The sequence below is a fragment of the Saccopteryx bilineata genome, chromosome 3, assembly GCF_036850765.1.
Source record: "Saccopteryx bilineata isolate mSacBil1 chromosome 3, mSacBil1_pri_phased_curated, whole genome shotgun sequence".
Taxonomy (NCBI): domain Eukaryota; kingdom Metazoa; phylum Chordata; class Mammalia; order Chiroptera; family Emballonuridae; genus Saccopteryx; species Saccopteryx bilineata.
In genome coordinates, this window is record NC_089492.1 from 149,460,805 (window position 1) to 149,473,918 (window position 13,114).

Below are 13,114 nucleotides of genomic sequence, written 5' to 3' on the forward strand. Positions count from 1 at the left end.
AATCAATTTTTAAAAAAGCTTTTAAAAGAAGTAATTTTAAAACACTGAAAACTTTAGGTTTGATTTTTAAAAATTACTAAGAAAAAAATTTTAAGGGAGGAGGGTTGAAAAACTGGTTTAATTTTTAATCTCTTGCATTTTGTTTTTGCTTTATTATCTTCAAATCCATTCATTAGATGTGGTGAAAACAAGTTCGAATACTGATGATGGACAGGACAAACACTTCTACAAGTTTCTAAGCACAGTAAATATTTTGTTTCCTACACTTATTTTGAATCTATACAATATTGAGCTGCCCTGCTATGGCAGAATTTCAGTGTATTGGTCCTAAAAGCTTCAGTAGGTGCAAAATTTATACTATTTTTTTTTTAACAGAGTCAGAGAGAGGGATAGATAGGGACAGACAAACAGGAACGAAGAGAGATGAGAAGCATCAATTAGCAGTTTTTTGTTGCGACACCTTAGTTGTTCATTGATTGCTTTCACATATGTGCCTTGACTGTGGGGGCTACAGCTGACTGAGTAACCTCTTGCTCTAGCCAGTGACCTTGGGTCCAAGCTGGTAAGCTTTGCTCAAACCAGATGAGCTTGCACTCAAGCTGGCGACCTCAGGGTCTGGAACCTGGGTCTTCTGCATCCCAGTCCAACCCTCTATCCACTGCACCATCGCCTGGTCAGGCCAAAATATATACTTTTAAAAAGCACCACATAATACTAACTCTAGATTATAAGGCAACAAAATACGTTATATATAATAAAGACCTCTCTCCCTCCAAAAAACGTTCACATTCCTGGGATTTTAAAGTCAGAAAAAAAAAACAAAATTAAAAAAAATATATTATACAAAAGTAATCAGTATAATGTTTATGCATAATAATAAAGAATTAAAAACCTAAAGTACCTGAAAATAAGAAAATAATTAGGCAATTTATAGAATTACAACTCAAAGATATTACATAATATAAAATTAATTCAAAATTTTTTCCATTGATTTGAGAGGAAGGGAATGAGGTATGGGTGGGGATAGAGAGAGAGAGAGAGAAAAAGAGAGTCGCATCAATTCATTACGCTTAGTTATTCCATTTAGTTGTGCACTCATTGATTGCTTCTCATACTGTTCTGACCAGGGCTTGAACCTAAGATCTCTGTCTGGCACACCGAGTCAACGCTTTATCCACCGAGCCACCAACCTAGTGCTAAAATTAATTTTTAAAAACATTTATGACAATGATATGTGAAAAGGGTAGTATAAGAACAGTATGTACATTTTGATAGTACTTATACACAATAATATGTAATTATATAAAAATGCATATAATTATGTATATGAATTGTATATAAATCCAGATGAAATCCTCTATTCACAATATGAAAATATGCTATGGCTGTGAGATATAGAATGATAGCATTAGATACCATTACAGAATAGGCAAAGAATGTTAAATTACCTTATAGATGAACAAGCTTTCAATGCTAGTCTGGGGTATCTTCTAAATAAGTGTTTCTCAGACCAATTACTTATGCTAGTATATGTTTTGGTAATAGGAAAATCTCAGTTTTGAGAATAATTTATTTCATCCCTATAGTAGACTAAATTGTTTGTTCCAATACTTCATGGTCCTACAGTGACAGTACATACACATCCACACTCTTGACAGCCTCACAGTGGACATGTGACTGGCTCTGGCCAGCCTGTGATCTCTGCTGTGACATCATTTGTTTCTCCCTTTGCCTTCTGTTATTATGATAAAAGCAGCACATCCTCTCACTTGGGCCCAGAATAAGGCACCTGGAAAAGAGCCAGAGCAGTAACCCCACAGATCTGCAGCCGGAAGCAGAGCTGCCCAGGCCAACTGTGCAGCCATTTGTTACATAGCAATATTGTGGCAACTACAGCTGACTACTACAATCATTCTAGAGAATAAAGTACCTTCAACACTAGAAAAGATTCTGAATAGGATAGAACAAGGCATGTTAAGTATATATCTGAACTATTGCCCATATTAACAATGTCAATAGCATCTCCACTGGTCAGAAAAAGATTACGATACAGGAAATGCACACCCACTAGCATGTAAAAGAGGAAAGCAGGAGTCTATCACTTCCATTCTCTTGCCAGTGCTTTTGTCCAACAGAATCATAATTGATTTTTGGAACCAAAATAATCAACTTTCAGTTTTACATGCAGACCACTGCCAGAGATTGCTTGGCAGAGACCCAGCAGGATAAAAGGCTCACATATGACCGAGACCACGAGCCACTTCATTGGGATCACTGGAGTTCAATACTGAGCTGGCCAAATAAAAATAATATAGATAATAACCTGCATAGAAATACGAGCCTTGCAATGTATTACTTATAGTTTTTTTAATTTGTATCTGATCATTCTACCCTTAAATCAGCTACTATTTTTTCCTTAATTTTAATAATTTTACTATCTTTCTTACTTTGGCCTGTGGAGCAGAAACATATGCTAATGAGGACTCAGCTCTCTCAATGCCATACCTATCTCAGCCAACAGGACTTCCGCAGTATGCCTGTGAGCTGTCCCTTGATACACGAGGCCGATGCCAACCACTGCAGCCACCTGGACGTTGTGAGGAACATCAAGCTCCGTGGACGTTGGCGGTAAAAGAGCAGGAATGTGAATGCTAAGCAACCGAGTAATGGACATATCCATGGTGCCCAGCTTAGCAGCAGAAACACCAAGGAGTAGTCCAATGCTTGTCATTTCATGACCCTAAGATAAAAAGAAAAAACTTAAGTCACTACCAAACAGATACAAAGTTTTAAATAAAATACTGCCTACCAGTATTTCCAATAAATACTTTTATGTGACAGGCACACTAAGAGGCACCAAGAATATAACAGCAAATTACACAGGCATGGTTCTTGTCCTCATGAAACTAGTGGCCTAATGAAGAAAAATGTGCTAAACTAGAAACATATACTATTTTTTAAAGTAATGCATTAAAAATGTACAAAGCAATATGAAAAAGTACGTACTTTAGAGGTGCCTAGTTTAGATTAGAAGGGACTGAGGAATTATTAGGAATCTCTAAAAAAAAGTAAAATTTACAATAGGAACTGAAGGATGGGTACAAACTAACCAGGGAAGTAGCAGAAAGGGGGGTACTCAACTTTAAACAGGGAGAATGTCAGCTGAGAGAATAATATGTAAATGGCTCTGAGTTAATCCAGAAATAGAACCTCACACGGATGGTCAATTGACAAGGGTGCTAAAACAATCCAATGAGAAAAATCAGTTTATTTTTTTATTTATTGATTTTAGAGAGAATAGCAAAGAGAAAAAGAGACAGAAAGAGAATGGGGAGGGGAGAGAAGGAGAAACATCAATTTGTTGTTTCACTTAATTTATGCATTCATTGGTTGACTCTTGTATGTGCCTTGACCGGGGATCAAACCTGCATCCTTGGTGTATGAGGAAAACGCTCTGACCAACTGAGCCACCTGGCCAGAACCATGAACAGTCTTTTCAAAATACATTTCTGTGCCTTACCAGGTGGTGGCACATTGGATAGAGCATCAAACTGGGATGCAGAGGATCCAGGTTCGAGGTCCCAAGGTCACCAGTTTGAGCACAGGATCATAGACATAACCCCATGGTTGCTGGCTTGAGCTAAAGGTCGCTGGCTTGAGCTAAAGGTCACTGGCTTGAAGCCCAACGTCGCTGGCTTAAGCCCAGGGTCACTGGCTTGAGCAAGGGGTCACTTGCTCTGCTATAGCCACCGCCATCCCCCCCATCAAGGCACACAGGAGAAAGCAATCAATGAACTAAGGAGACTAAGGAGCCTCAATGAAGAACTGATGCTTATCATCTCTCTCCCTTCCTGCATGTCTGTCCCTATCTGTCCCTCTCTCTCTCTCTCTGTCTCTATCACACACACACACACACACAAACATTTCTGTGATAACTGGAGAGCCACATGCCAAAGAATAAAGTTGGACCCCTTCCTTATATTATATACCAAAATTAGTATAAATGGATCATAGAACTCAATGAAAGAGTTAAATCTATAAAACTCTTAGAAGAAAACATAGGTATAAATCTTCGTGGCCTGGGTTAGGCAATGACTTGGATGTGACACCAAAAGCAAGGCAACCAAAGGAAAAAAATAAATGAACAGGACTTCATCAAAATGAAAAACTATTGTGTTTCAAAGATGCCATCACAAAGTGAGAAAGAAACGGAAAGAACTAGAGAAAAATTTGCAAATCTTCTATCTATTAATAAACTATTATCCAGAATATATAAAGCATATAATTCAGTAAGATAACTCAGTTAGAAAATAAACTGTCTGACTAGGCAGTGGTGTAGTGGATAGAGCATTGACCTGGGACACTGAGGACCCTGGTTCGAAACCCCAAGGTTGTCAGCTTGCGTATGGGCTCACCAGCTTGAGCGTGGGATCATAGACATGATCACATGGTCATTGGCTTGAGCCGAAAGGTCGCTGGCTTGAGCAAGGGGTCTCTGGCTTAGCTGGAGCCCCCTGGTCAAGGCACATATGAGAAGCAAGCAATGAACAACTAAAGTGCTGCAACTATGAGTTAATACTTCTCATCTCTCTCCCTTCCAGTCTGTCTCTCTTTCTCTCTAAAAAAATAAATAAATAAGCAAAGGACTTGAACAGCATTTTTCCAAAGAAAACTTTTTTTTTTTTTACAGGGACAGAGAGAGTCAGAGAGAGGGATAGACAGACAGGAACGGAGAGAGATAAGAAAAATCAATCATCAGTTTTTCCTTGCGACACCTTAGTTGTTCATTGATTGCTTTCTCATATGTGCCTTGACCAAGGGCCTTCAGCAGACCGAGTGACCCCTTGCTCGAGCCAGCGACCTTGGGTCCAATCAAGCTGGTGAGCTTTTTGCTCAAACCAGATGAGCCCGCACTCAAGCTGGCGACCTCGGGGTCTCGAACCTGGGTCTTTCCGCATCCCAGTCTGATGCTCTATCCACTGCACCACCACCTGGTCAGGCCCAAAGAAAACTTATAAATAGACTATGAACACACAAAAAGATGTTCATCATTAGCCCTCAGGGAAATGCAAACCAAAACCACAATGAGACATTACTTCACACTTACTAGGATGTCTATAATTAAAAAGACAGACAATAACAAGTGCTGGCAAGAATGTGGAGAAATTAGAACTCCTAGGTACTGCTGGTGCAATTGTAAAACAGTGCAGCCATTCTGAAAACAGTGTTGGTGGTTCCCCCAAAATATAAACAAATAGTTACCATACAATGCAGAAATTCCACTTCTAGCAATATAGCCAAGAAAGATGAAAACAGAAGTCCACATAAAGAGAGGTACATGTTTATAGCAGCATTATTCATAATAGCCAAAACGTAGAAATGGTGCAAACATTCATCAACTGATGAATGCATTAATAAATACAGTATATCCATCCAGAAGACTTTCTATCCAGCAATAAAAAGAAAGTGCAAATACAAGGGGGTAGTAACATGGGTGAACCTTGAAAACATTCTGCTCAGGGAAAGAAGCCAGTCATAAGAGGCCACATATTATATGATTCCATTTATATCAAAGGTCCAGAATCAGCAAATCCATAGAGACAGAGAGCAGATCACTTGTTGCCAGGGGCTGGAAGGAGGGAGGAACAGAATGTGACTATGGCATATGAGGTTCCTTTACAAGATGGTGAAAATGTTCTAAAATTCTAATATTGGTGGTAATGAATGCACAAATCTGCAAATACATTAAAAACCACTGAATTGAATAATTTAAATAGGTGAGTTTTTATGGCATAGAAGTGGAAGAGTTTCTACCAAGGAGCTAAAACGGCCAGTCCCATGGCTGGAGAGAGGGGAGCAATGGGAGCAAAGGGAATAGCGTACAAAGTACGGCTGAAGTGCGTCATTTCGCTTAGGCTCCTAAATGTACATTCAGAGCAATGGAAGACTTTTACACAGCTCTGACCAAGAAAGTGATACATTCCAATTTACACTTTAGAAAGATTATTATGCCTGCTATGAGAAGAACTGATTTAGAGGTACAAGAATGAAGAAGGAAGAGCAAGTAGAACAAACAATACAAGCTACTGTAACAGCCCAGGTGAGGCACAATCCTAGCAGCTGACCACGAGTCCTCACCTTGGTCAAGTAGTCATGGATGTTGAGAGTGGCCAGCTTGGTGAGATGCCCATTCAGGCCCAAGGCCATGAGGAAGCCAGCATACTCATTGGCTAACTCAGCATGCTTGGGCTTATTGTAAACAATCCAGGCTGAGTCGATCTGGGAGGCTGGAGCTATCTTCAGGCCAGCAGCCACACCATTATGAAAACTGGCCCAGCTTGTCATGTTGGGAGGCACATCAATGTTTCCACTGTTAAGATCTACTGTTGTGTTCCGAGGAGGGGCACGCCCTATTCAAGCGAACAAATTTAAAACTGAGAGAACAGAAATTTACAAAACCAAAATTATTAAATTTTGATTAAGAACAGATTTTTTTTCTACATTCGAAACCCTTAATAGTATTAGGTGACTATGAGTATTAAAACTTTTATACATGGGAGTCAAACTTGACACAAGGTGGAAAAATCTTAATTGCTTAAAATAATTTGTCTTTTTTTGCTAAAATACATGGACTATGTAATAAGATAATCAATACCCATTTAATTTTATACAAATCTGATTAGGATATGCACTGCTTTAAAATCCTTCTTTCAGGCCCTGGCCGGTTGGCTCAGCGGTGGAGCGTCAGCCTGGCGTGCGGGGGACTCGGGTTCGATTCCGGCCAGGGCACATGGGGGAAGCGCCAGTTTGCTTCTCCACCCCCCCCCCTCCTTCCTCTCTGTCTCTCTCTTCCCCTCCCATGGCCGGGGCTCCATTGGAGCAGGGATGGCCCGGGCGCTGGGGATGGCTCCTTGGCCTCTGCCCCAGGCGCTGGAGTGGCTCTGGTCGCGGCGGAGCGACGCCCTGGAGGGGCAGAGCGTCGCCCGGCCTGCCGGGTGGATCCCGGTCAGGTGCATGCGGGAGTCTGTCTGGCTGTCTCTCCCCATTTCCAGCTTCAGAAAGATGCAGAAGAAAGAAGAAAAAAAAAGATTAAAAAAAAAAATCCTTCTTTCAAATAGGAAGCTTATTAAAAAATAAAATAAAGACTAGCATCACAGTTAAACTATATGAACAATAATGCCTGACTAGGTGGTGGTAAAGTGGATAGAACGTCAGCCTGGGATGCTGAGGACCCAGGTTTAAAACACCAAATTCACCGGCTTGAGCGCGGGCTCATCTGGCTTGAGCGCAGGGTCACTGGCTTGAGTAGGGGATCAGATATGACCCCATGTTGCTGGCTGGAGCCCAAAGGTCACTGGCTTGAAGTCCAAGGTCGCTGACTTGAACAAGGGGTCACTGGCTCACTGGAGCCCCCCAGTTAAGGTGAGAAAGCAATCAATGAACAACTAAAGTGCCACAACTATGAGTTGATGTTTCTCATCTCTCTCCCTGCTGTCTATCTGTCCCTGTCTATCCCTCTCTCTCTAAAAAAAAAAAAAAATTCTATATGAACAATAAATTCTGACATGTGGTTGGTGACATTAATACTAATTTTAAATATACCAGACCATATTCTTGTCAGGACTTTAATGAAAAATGATATTTTAAAAAGAGACAATGACCTTTATAAATTTGTTCTACCTCTTATCTATGTCTATGTCTATATATATAATACAGATATCTAATTATATGCTATTGTTAACACCAAGTTAATTCATAAATAGTGCTATAAAAAGCATCATTTTATAGACTTGAGTTACCCAGTGAATAACAGTACTCACTAAATTTAATTCCATGGTCAATTTATTTAAGAACAGTGTAAATTAAATGGTCATGATGTTATGTTCTTTTTTTGTTTTGTTTTGTTTTTTTCATTTTTCCGAAGCTGGAAACAGGGAGGCAGTCAGACAGACTCCCGCATGCGCCCGACCAGGATCCACCTGGCATGCTCACCAGGGGGCGATGTTCTTCCCCTCTGGGGCGTTGCTCTGTTGCAACCAGAGCCATTCTAGCGTCTGAGGCAGAGGCCACAGAGCCATCCCCAGCGCCCGGGCCATCTTTGCTCCAATGGAGCCTCGGCTGCGGGAGGGGAAGAGAGAGACAGAGAGGAAGGAGAGGAGGAGGGGTGGAGAAGCAGATGGGCGCTTCTCCTGTGTGCCCTGGCTGGGAACCGAACCCGGGACTCCTGCACGCCAGGCCGACGCTCTACCGCTGAGCCAACTGGCCAGGGCCGTTATGTTCTCTTTTAATTCCCTGAGTCTAGTTTTGATCTACCTTGTGTATAAGCAAATACTGAATTTTTTATATTTTTAATATTCAGTACTAGCTCAAGTCATAAATATTTAAAATAAATATTCTAAATACTGCATAAAGTTATACAGTTTAAACCATATTGAAAATACAGTTTTAAAGGAGTTTTGAAAGCTATGTAAAATAAGTTTTAAATAGATACATGTCTTACTTGGAATATGTATACACACATACATCTACACACAAACAGACATAAGCACAAAGTAAAATATGTGACTTGATCAACTGCTCTTTGTACCTAAGAGCAGATTCAGATGTTGGTGTATGACAGCACCACATTAGGTAGCAAGTTCATGAGTTTCACTCTTGCTTTCTCAAAAAAGGCACAGAGAATAACAAAAAAACAAGTCAACTTTCCAAAATAGAATTCATCATATACGTAAGACACAGTATTTGCACAAAATAAAATGAAAGGCAGTGGGTAAAGTATCAATACTAAGAATTCAATATATTCTTCAATAAGAATAATAACATACCAAAAAGTGCCACAGGCCTATCAGTTTGAGAGTTAAGAAAGTATGTTAAGAAAATATTTTTTCCTAAATTAATTTATTACTAAATCAAGGTAATTTTTTTCTTAGGGGATACCTACCAGAATGGTTCAAAGAATAAAAATTTGTATTAATATCATAAATACATTTTAAATCAAGCAAATTTAACTTAAATGTATTTTTAAAAAGACAAATGATTCATGTATTTTAACACTCACCGAAGCATTGCCACCCAGACTTAAGATATTTTAACATTTGCCGATTTTGCATAAGACTTTTCTAATCCAAGCTTTTTCTATGCAACCCTTCAAACAGTTGAAAGACTGCTATAAAATAAACACCTATATACCATACCCTCCATCAAGATTCAACATCTGTTCAGATTTTGCCATAGTTGCTTATTCTCTGAGAGAACCACTGAAAGAGTCAAGGTCACGCCTGTTGCTGTGCCCATCAATCAGCTGAGGGCTCGCAACTAGGTGTGATGCTGGAGATGGGCGTGCGTTCTTCACTCTGCTTCTCACATTCTCCACAAATTGCTGGGAGCACAGCTCTTTACAAATCTGGGGCTCCCTTGATTTTTAAACGTATACAACTTTAAATACACATTACTACATGCATTATATATTTTGCATAAGTCACATAAAACCACATGGACTTTAAGGGATTTTCAATAATCTTGACTGTATACAATTGTCACTTGTAAACACATTCAAACCAGTATTAGGTGAATGGACACTAAAACACCCATTATAATCAATAATATTGGAAAGGAGCACTCTATCTGATAGAAGTAAAAGCTATTTGATAGAAGTGAAAGCTCATGCATCCAATCAGAAAGGCAATTTGACAATCAAAGAGCATTTCATTTCCTTTCTCACTGAGCCCAGAATTTAACATACCAGTCAAATTCAACTTAGGAATAGGCAATGGTTCTGTTGGAACAGGATGGTATGAAAACAAGGTAAACATCCCTCGTCCTACTGGAAGGGCCATAGTTCTCTGGCACAACTGGAGCAATCTGTAATTAAAATTAAAACCAACATGTCAAAAAATTTTAAGCAAAAAACTCGAACATAATCTGTAGGCAAATATTTCAAAAGAAGGCATGCTGGCATGCTGTGCAAGATGAAGTCACACCCAGGAAACCCATACAAAAAGATATGGCTGAATCATCCAAGCATACGCTTATTTTTAACACTCCTACCCCTCTAAAGGGGGACCAAATTCCTTTCTTCTCTTTCATATTTGCTTTGAATGAAAACCAGCTGGTCTGTAAACCGAGCAAACTCTCCCCGGGTATCCAAAAAGAGACACCTAAAATTCTACCCTGTTGCTAAATCTCCCATAGGAAAATAGTATATTCTGTTTCTTCATTGTGTTATTTTCAGTCTAGCTGCCTTCAGTACCTCTGGGGTTCTCCTCCCAATCCTTTTTGCCAAGAAAGACTCAGAAGTGCCACCCCATGGTCTGTACAAAAGGAAAAGAAAGGAAGCCGCTATATTAAAAGTCAGTGGATTTCATGGCTGGGTGAAAAAGGTGAAGTGATTAAGAAATACAAATTGTAGTTACAAAATGGCCACCGTAAAGTACAGCATAGAAAATAGTCAATAATATTGTAATAACTGTATGATGCCAGATGATCGCTGAAATTATTGAAGGGAATCACTTTGTATACTATGTATGTAGGACAGTGGTTTTCAATCTTTTTACACTTGGGAACCGATAAAAATAGAGTTATTTCACGGACAGCTAAGGGAGAAATCACCCTAAGCATAAGCGAATTCGACTAAGATCATTGGGTCTATAATCTTCAAACAACATTAGGTGGTTAACTCTATCATGGATCAGCATGAAATTTCTGGTGGACAGAGCCACAAAGCAAAAGTTGAAAAACATTGATGTAAGATGTCTAACCATTATGAAACACATCTGAAACGAATATAAAATAATATTGAATGTCAACTGTAATTGGAAAAAAAATAGTCTCAAGACCACAACTCTGGAATGTCCACCTATGTGACATTAATTACTATTTATCAAGGGATAAATTAGTATTAGCAAGGTCATAGAGGACAAAAGTGTTAGCAAGTGGCCGAGAAGGTTTATGTCGTATTATCTATCACTAAGAGTTTCTAACAGAAGCACTAAAAAAATACTACTGTAAGTTTCACCTACACTAAAAAAAAAATACAAAACAATTTTTCAAAACATTTTCCTGCCTGACCAAGCGGTGGTGCAGTGGATAGAGCATTGGACTGGGATGCAGAGAACCCAGGTTCAAGACCCCAAGGTCGCCAGCTTGAGCGTGGGTTCATCTGGCTTGAGCAAAAAGCTCACCAGCTTGGACCTAAGGTCGCTGGCTTGAGCAAGGGGTTACTCGGTCTGCTGAAGGCCCGCGGTCAAGGCACATATGAGAAAGCAATCAATGAACAACTAAGGTGTCACAAGAAAAACTGATGATTGATGCTTCTCATCTCTCTCCATTCCTGTCTGTCTGTCCCTTTCTATTCCTCTCTCTGACTCTCTCTCTGTCCCTGTAAAAAAAAAAAAAAATTAACTAAAAAGCAAAATACTTCAGATTCGCCTTTTCCAAATAGCAGACAGCTGTATTTCAAGAGGAAGAGGGTCTGAAATACAACACTACATCATTAAATGCCAAAGTATTTTGAAAACATATTAAGGCTGGATAAAAATTCAAAATACATGGTATTAACTTTAAAGTATCTTTTTCAAGTTTTAGCATTTAAAAAAACTCTGATGAGCCTGACCAGGCAGTGGCTCAATGGACAGAGCATCGGACTAGGATGCAGAGGGCCCAGATTCAAAACCCCTACCCTGAGGTTGCTAACTTGAGTGTGGGCTCACGAGCTTGAGCACAGGTACCTGGCTTGAGTGTGGGATCACAGACATGATCCTATGGTCACTAGCTTGAGCCCAAAGGTCACTGGCTTGAAGCCCAAGGTCACTGGCTTGAGCCCAAAGTCGCTGGCTTAAGCAAGGGGTCACTCACTCTGCTGTAGCCCCCTGATCAAGGCACGTAAGAGAAAGCAATCACTGGACAACTAAGGTGCCCCAACGAAGAACTGATGCTTCTCATCTCTCTCCCTTCCTGTCTGTCTCTATCTGTCCCTCTCTGTCACTGTCAAAAAAATAAATAAAATAAAAAACTCTGACGAGAGGTCATCCATGCTTTTTGTCACCTGTTTTCCTTTTCCTCAATGAACTCGTGGTCACTGAGCTCTGGGTACTGCACCACATTGACGCGGACAGGATGAGCACTTTGAAGAAGCCTCCGCACATCCTGCACCCTCAAATCTTCACTCCATATGAGGGACATGACCTCCTGATTCATGTCGTTCATGCCATCATCTTCTTCCTCAGTCTCTGTTCCTGAAGGAACATCTGATGAGAGGACCTGAGTAACAGACTTGATTGTAGTGACAATTTACAAACCAGTCAACATGCACAGACTGAATGTAAAGATGCCCAGGTTAACATATCATGACTATCAACAGAGAAAATATGCATTCAAAAGCAGGTTGGCCTGGATTCTCAATGCATACTGAGACTCTAACCAGCAACTCTCTTTCATAGTACAGTTAGATTGCCCACTTTGAAACTTCTTTATTGAGCCAAGAGAAAAAGTTTAAATTTAAGACAAGAGTCAGGAGGAGGATTTCTTTGAAAGAAAAGGTCTGAATAAATTGTAAAAATCTAACTGTACCCTAAACATCTTGAAATGGAAATAAATTACCCTAAGTGGAATATGACCCCCCATTATTACTTAAGAACCCACACTAATTTAAATATTATCTTAAATATAGCATGAAAGAAAAACATGAGGAATATACACTAAGAGTTGGAGGAAGCTGAACAATACTTTTTTCTTTTAGTACTTTAAATACAGTGAATTACGGTTGGTTTTCACTTTTGTTTATAAGTATGTTCCAAATAAAACTTTCTTAAAGAGAAGGGACTGAATGCAGTGAAACAAATGGAAAGGGTTCATTCCTTGATGATCATTCTGTCCTCATCAGCTTTGCATGTGCTTGACCATAAGCCTTCTCAGTCCAAGTAATTCAGGCTTCAACACAGATGTGAATAGCATGAAATCTTTTCTCTCATGACATTTTATAGTCTTAACAAAAGATTAACTCCTAATTGAAATGCTAGAGTTTTGCAATATTTAATATAGAAACAACATTAAGATGAAAAACAAAATGGCAGCTATGGCTAAATAATCATTTTTATTTAGTTCATAAAAATTCATT

The 13,114-nt window shown here is 39.5% G+C and overlaps 1 protein-coding gene across 2 annotated transcripts in view; it reads right to left on the reverse strand.

Moving 5' to 3' along the window:
* Nucleotides 1–13,114, reverse strand: part of ANAPC1 (anaphase promoting complex subunit 1) — a 103,013-nt gene that overhangs the window by 39,654 nt on the left and 50,245 nt on the right. For both annotated transcript variants that reach the window (XM_066267710.1, XM_066267709.1), the window contains exons 26-29: nucleotides 12,044–12,258; nucleotides 9,743–9,861; nucleotides 6,139–6,410; nucleotides 2,506–2,740 (exon numbers count right to left, since the gene is read on the reverse strand). In XM_066267710.1, the coding sequence (XP_066123807.1) occupies nucleotides 2,506–2,740; nucleotides 6,139–6,410; nucleotides 9,743–9,861; nucleotides 12,044–12,258 (841 nt within the window). The remainder of the gene's footprint in view (nucleotides 1–2,505; nucleotides 2,741–6,138; nucleotides 6,411–9,742; nucleotides 9,862–12,043; nucleotides 12,259–13,114) is intronic.